This window comes from Rhinopithecus roxellana, chromosome 10 (assembly GCF_007565055.1).
Source record: "Rhinopithecus roxellana isolate Shanxi Qingling chromosome 10, ASM756505v1, whole genome shotgun sequence".
NCBI lineage: Eukaryota > Metazoa > Chordata > Mammalia > Primates > Cercopithecidae > Rhinopithecus > Rhinopithecus roxellana.
The window spans coordinates 58,462,906-58,469,369 of NC_044558.1; the positions used below are offsets into that span (position 1 = coordinate 58,462,906).

The 6,464-nt window shown below is 47.0% G+C and overlaps 1 protein-coding gene across 1 annotated transcript; it reads left to right on the forward strand.

Annotated features, from left to right (window-relative positions):
• Window positions 1-582: 582 nt before the first annotated feature.
• Window positions 583-6,253, forward strand: KRT1 (keratin 1). Its single transcript, XM_010373963.2, has 9 exons — window positions 583-1,259; window positions 2,266-2,480; window positions 2,799-2,859; window positions 3,277-3,372; window positions 3,542-3,706; window positions 3,838-3,963; window positions 4,516-4,736; window positions 5,267-5,301; window positions 5,394-6,253. Exons 1-9 carry the CDS (start codon window positions 654-656, stop codon window positions 5,795-5,797), a joined length of 1,929 nt encoding a protein of 642 aa, XP_010372265.1. The 5' UTR covers window positions 583-653; the 3' UTR covers window positions 5,798-6,253.
• Window positions 6,254-6,464: the final 211 nt, after the last annotated feature.

Below are 6,464 nucleotides of genomic sequence, written 5' to 3' on the forward strand. Positions count from 1 at the left end.
CAATGACAGCTTCTCTTCCTTTAATTAATCAACGTAGTATATTTATAAAGATCTTTATATTTATGAAAGATCTTTTAATTTTTTAGTTATTAAAGCCCTTACTCTTTGTCAGGGTGTAACTGAGTGATCTCTGGAGTTTGGAAGGCAGATCTTAGAAATGGGCCAGAGAGCTCCTTCTGATATCCAAGCACAGGGAATTGCACCTGCTGTGCATGGTAAGACAGTGTGCTTGGTAGCTCATGAGGGCAAGGTGAGAATGGAAACTTTCATGCCTTTGTGATGGGGGTTATGAAATCCTACCCACAAACACCAGGTATCAGATGTGGGGTCCTGTTTTCCCAAAGCCACAAATGCTCAAAGGAAGATCTTGTGTGATAAAATAATTACCACATGAACCAATCTTGCATGCACAGCAATTTTGAGAGCCCATCCTGGGAGCTAGGTGTGTAGTGTTTATCGTATTGTTGAGGCTCGTAAAAATCTTGCATGGCTGCAGGCAAGCCAAACCCTTGAGAGGCACTGCATCTCCGCTGACTCTGGAGGACCAAGCCCAATGCTTCCCTGTATATAAGGGGAAGTCTCTATGCTTGGGGTAGAGGAGTGTTTAGCTCCTTCCCTTACTCTACCTTGCTCCTACTTTTCTCTAAGTCAACATGAGTCGGCAGTTTAGTTCCAGGTCTGGGTACCGAAGTGGAGGGGGCTTCAGCTCCGGCTCTGCTGGGATAGTCAACTACCAGCGCAGGACCACCAGCAGCTCCACACGCCGCAGTGGAGGAGGTGGTGGGAGATTTTCAAGCTGTGGTGGTGGTGGTGGTGGTAGCTTTGGTGCTGGTGGTGGATTTGGAAGTCGGAGTCTTGTTAACCTTGGTGGCAGTAAAAGCATCTCCATAAGTGTGGCTAGAGGAGGTGGACGTAGTGGCTTTGGCGGTGGTTATGGTGGTGGTGGCTTTGGTGGAGGTGGCTTTGGTGGTGGTGGTTTTGGTGGTGGCGGCTTTGGTGGTGGTGGCATTGGGGGTGGTGGCTTTGGTGGTTTTGGCAGTGGTGGTGGTGGTTTTGGTGGAGGTGGCTTTGGGGGTGGTGGATATGGGGGTGGTTATGGGCCTGTCTGCCCCCCTGGTGGCATACAAGAAGTCACTATCAACCAGAGCCTTCTTCAGCCCCTCAATGTGGAGATTGACCCTGAGATCCAAAAAGTGAAGTCTCGAGAAAGGGAGCAAATCAAGTCACTCAACAACCAATTTGCCTCCTTCATTGACAAGGTGAGTTTCTCTGCTCAGTGCACTGGTAGGGCTGCTGCTGGTCCACTTGGGACTGGTGCAGTCAAAATACATGTAGGTTTGAACCTCAAGTTTCCATGTTTATATGGTTAAAAGGATGTTTTGTGGAATGGTCTCCTGGGAGATATGTTAGAAGCATGCTTGTGAATGGTGCTAATAACTCTCTCTTGGACAAAGGGTTCTGTGGTCTACCTAAAGATGGATCAGTGTGACATTAACATTTATGTGTTTTTTATTCAGCTCTTGAGCTGAATTGGGACTCATATCTGTTGAATGAAGATAATAGAAATGGGGCTAACTGAACTTTCCAGGGTGCAAGTGAGAACCCTGGAAAGGTCTTCCTAACCATAGAAAGGGAGCTGAGTGTGAACATAGTATAGAGTATTATTGTAGCAGAAAATATGTAGTAAGTCAGTGCCAAACATCTTTTGCTGTCAGAGGGGAGCTCTGCCTTGTAATAATTTTACATTGGTACTGGATGAGGCTAGAGCTTTTTTACACTAATATCTCCAAAAATCAGTTCTAAAAAAAACCCAGATAAACCATTTTTTAACTTTTTGCTTAATCATTAATAGTGCCAATCCAAGCTTATCCACAACAAATTTCAAATCCAGTTTTGAATTTTCCTGATATGCTTTTTGAAATGTGTGTGTGTCCTGGGGATGCAAACTAATTTTTATGGTAATATACCTCACAAAATTTTGGGAGGCAAATCTCTTAAATATCATGCACTTATTTCAAAACATAATTGCAATAATTCTGTATGTGCTTTGCTATTGGTATTTGTTTAGTTACTCCCTTCCAAGCCCTCTCTGAATTAACGAGTTGGGTTTTGTTATGCAGATGATGCGAACTTGATCATCTTCTCCCTATTTATCTGTCATGGTCAGAAGATAGGAACTGAAGTCCTTTTCCAAATGAGGCAGAGGCCTCCATGGCTATGGGACCCCTTTTCTGTATCAGGAGTAATGGGGTCTTGTGTTTTTAGGTGAGGTTCCTGGAGCAGCAGAACCAGGTACTGCAAACAAAATGGGAGCTGCTGCAGCAGGTAGATACCTCCACTAGAACCCATAATTTAGAGCCCTACTTTGAGTCATTCATCAACAATCTCAGAAGGAGAGTGGACCAACTGAAGAGCGATCAATCTCGGTTGGATTCAGAACTGAAGAACATGCAGGACATGGTGGAGGATTACCGGAACAAGTAAGGGACCCTGTCTGGGCAGTTCTTAATTCTTGCTCCAAAAGAGTTCCAGAAAGTGATAAGCTAAGATCATGAAGCAGTATGTAGCTATGTCTTTTCTTAGGTTAGAGGCACATCAATTTGGCATTTTCAGAAATCTTCATTTTCTCAGGAGATGGAAGTAGTTTAGTGGTTTTATTGCTCAGTAGAAAGGAGTGGCCAATATGTCCTAGGTTCATAATAGAAAGGCAGTGATAGGCAATGCCACCTTTAGTCTAGAATGCTGGACTTCAGGTCTTACCCCTTCTGAATCTCCTAATTATTTCTGCTTTCCTGCAGGTATGAGGATGAAATCAACAAGCGGACAAATGCAGAGAATGAATTTGTGACCATCAAGAAGGTGAGCAAATTCGGTACAATGGAACTCACATTTGAAATAAATAATGGAAGAGGGTCTCCAATTACTAAGCAGAAAGCAGCCATGATATGGAGAGCCAGGTAGTAGACCTGAGGAGTATCTGGAGTGGGGCTGTATTTTCACATCATCATGGACCTGGACTGATCCAGGCACTTGGCTTCTCCATATTTCTCAGCACCTTACATAGTAGGTGGAGAGGCAGGTTCTCAGCAAGCCAGGCGTACTCCCTTGATGGTGCTATCTGGGGGTGGGGCAGTCAGGGAACTGTGATCTACCTGGGGTAAAAAGGAGTGGAGTAGACCCAAAGCTCCTTTTTTTGCTTGGAGAATTCCCTTACAGGCAATGAGAGGGAGTTGCCCTGGAGAGAATGTGCCTTCATGATGCCCTTTGTTCCTCTAGGATGTGGATAGTGCTTATATGACCAAGGTGGACCTTCAGGCCAAACTTGACAACTTGCAGCAGGAAATTGATTTCCTTACAGCACTCTACCAAGCAGTAAGTCTTCCAGTTTCAACCAAGTTTTTCTAAATGGAGAGTTTTTAACCCTGAATCCACCACGATTCAGAAGAATAGATATTTATCTTTTATCTTCTGACTGCTTTCTCTGTCTAAGTTGTTTTTTGTTTCAGTGTTGTAAGAGTCACTAACCTATTATGTCTTGCAGGAGTTGTCTCAGATGCAGACTCAAATCAGTGAAACTAATGTCATCCTCTCTATGGACAACAACCGCAGTCTCGACCTGGACAGCATCATTGCTGAGGTCAAGGCCCAGTATGAGGAGATTGCCCAGAAGAGCAAAGCTGAGGCCGAGTCCTTGTACCAGAGCAAGGTGAGTGGGCTGAAGGCCTAGCCAGTTTCCCTGAAATGGCTTGTCTTGCTATCCTGTGTTATCTCATGTCTGTGTGTCTGTGCCATGCTGAGTTCTGCCCACATTTAACAAATGCTATTTCCCATCTTTAGTATGAAGAGCTGCAGATCACTGCTGGCAGACATGGGGACAGTGTGAAAAATTCAAAGATGGAAATTTCTGAGCTGAATCGTGTGATCCAGAGACTTAGATCTGAAATCGACAATGTCAAGAAGCAGGTATGTGCTTCCTCCTTCTAGCACTCAGCTGTATGGAATGGGGGTAACCCTCAGGTAAACGGCGAGTGCTTTCCTAGTTTTGAATCTTGCAATTCATACCGAGGCTACATTATTATCCCTGGTTCCTTTTGTGACTATACTAGTTTCCAGAATGCAGCCATCATGCTGGGTTCTCTTTAGGGAAATCTGTGAGTATGGCCTAATAGAGAAAGATGGGATGGTCAATGTGAGCAATCTAGCCTATGACCCAAAGTGGACTTAAGAGTTGGGGAGTGAGAGGAAGTGCAGCCAGGAGGTTTTAGAGTGGGTGTTTAGAAGAATGTCAAGTCTGTAAGGGTTGTAGGAGCCTTATTCAGGGCCAAGAGAGGCTGTTGAGTTACCCCTAAGGTCTTTTAAGGAAGTCAACATGGTGATGCGTTATCCTGTGTGATATGACTTAAGGCCAAGTGGTTCTGTTGGACTCACTATTGGCCTCACTGGAGTGGGGAGACCTGGGATGAGGAGGCCACGGGGGGAATGCATATTATGAGAGGATGTCATATTCTTTTTCAGATCGCCAACTTGCAGCAGTCCATCAGTGATGCAGAGCAGCGTGGCGAGAATGCCCTCAAGGATGCCAAGAACAAGCTGAACGACCTGGAGGATGCCCTCCAGCAGGCCAAGGAAGACCTGGCCCGCCTGCTGCGCGACTACCAGGAGCTGATGAACACTAAGCTGGCCCTGGATCTGGAGATTGCCACCTACAGGACCCTCTTGGAGGGAGAGGAAAGCAGGTGAGGAAGGGACGCTGGGAGTCGAAACTCTTCTCATGGTCTTCCTTCCTTGCAAGCTGACTGTTGTTGAAGACGCAGCCATCTGATTGCAGCTTGTCCTGGGTATGGGGAAATGAAAAGTACATGGAGCAGGAGGAAAAACCTAGTTTTACTTTGGGAGCTGGAGTTCCAAGCTGTTTATTTTTTAATTCTAGGGCTGTGACATACCTAGAAAGAGCTTTGAGGTGGAGCAAATTATTCTATATCTGGGCTGCCTCAGATAGCAGCTGGCCTAAAGTCAGCACATTTAAAGGGGGCCTTCATTGGCTGCAAGGCTCTTGTCTCATTTATATGAGAATTTCTCCCTGTTTGGCTCTTGCTGAGAAAAATGACAGGTTTGGGAGGCCTGAGGGGACTGGGTTAAGTTTCAGATCAGGTGCACTGGAGCAGCCCCAGACTGGGAGAGTCTTCAAGGTGGCGGAGCGGGAGGAATGGGGAAGGGGTTTGTGAAGCTGAAGTGTCCTGAGGAATTTTTTTCTTTTCTTCTACAGGATGTCTGGAGAATGTGCTCCGAACGTGAGCGTGTGTAAGTCCAAGCCGATTTCTTAGGGGCATGTGCAAGCTTTGTTGAGTTGGAAAGGGAGTTGAAGTTGAAAATAACTGAGCTTCCTCTTGCAGCTGTGAACACAAGCCACACCACCATCAGTGGAGGTGGCGGCCGAGGAGGTGGCGGCGGGGGCTACGGCTCTGGAGGTGGCAGCTATGGCTCCGGAGGTGGGAGCTATGGTTCTGGAGGTGGCGGCGGCGGCGGCCGTGGCAGCTATGGCTCCGGAGGTGGCAGCTATGGCTCCGGAGGTGGCGGCGGCGGCCATGGCAGCTACGGCTCTGGAAGCAGCAGTGGGGGCTACAGAGGCGGCTCTGGAGGAGGCGGCGGCGGCAGCTCGGGCGGCCGGGGCTCTGGCGGCGGGAGCTCCGGAGGCTCCATAGGCGGCCGGGGATCCAGCTCTGGGGGTGTCAAGTCCTCTGGTGGCAGTTCCAGCGTGAAGTTTGTTTCTACCACTTACTCTGGAGTAACCAGATAAAGAGATGCCCTCTGTTTCGTTAGCTCTAGTTCTCCCCAGCATCACTAACAAATATGCTTGGCAAGACCAAGGTCAATTTGTCCCAGCCTTACTGGAGAAAAGAGCTATGGTTAGTTACACTAGCTCATCCTATTCCCCCAGCTCTTTCTTTTCTGCTGTTTCCCAATGAAGTTTTCAGATCAGTGGCAGTCTCAGTCCCCTGGCTATGACCCTGCTTTGTGCTTTCTCTGAGAAACAGTTCAGCAGTGACTACCACCCACGTGACATTTCAAAGCACCTTCTTAAGCCAGCCAGAGCAGGACCAGTTAGATCCAGGGTGTGGACAGCTCCTTAGCATCTTATCTCTGTGCTGTTTTGGTTTTGTACATAAGGTGTTAGCAAGTTGTTTTTCTTTTGTGGAGAGGTCTTAAACTCCTCGTTTCCTTGTTTTGCTGCAATAAACTGCATTTGAAATTCTCCATGTGTCTCAATCTCCCTTGTTTACGGCACTGTCTAACCTGGATGGGTGTTTTGTGAGGTAAAAGAAGACACTAGAGCCACATGGCATATGGGAGAGTCATGCACACAAACATGAGAAAAATGCAGAGGTCAACCAGGTAACATTTCACCAGATTGGAATCACAGAGAGAGAGAGCAAGCACTTTCCCAGATGGTGGGGACGTCATGG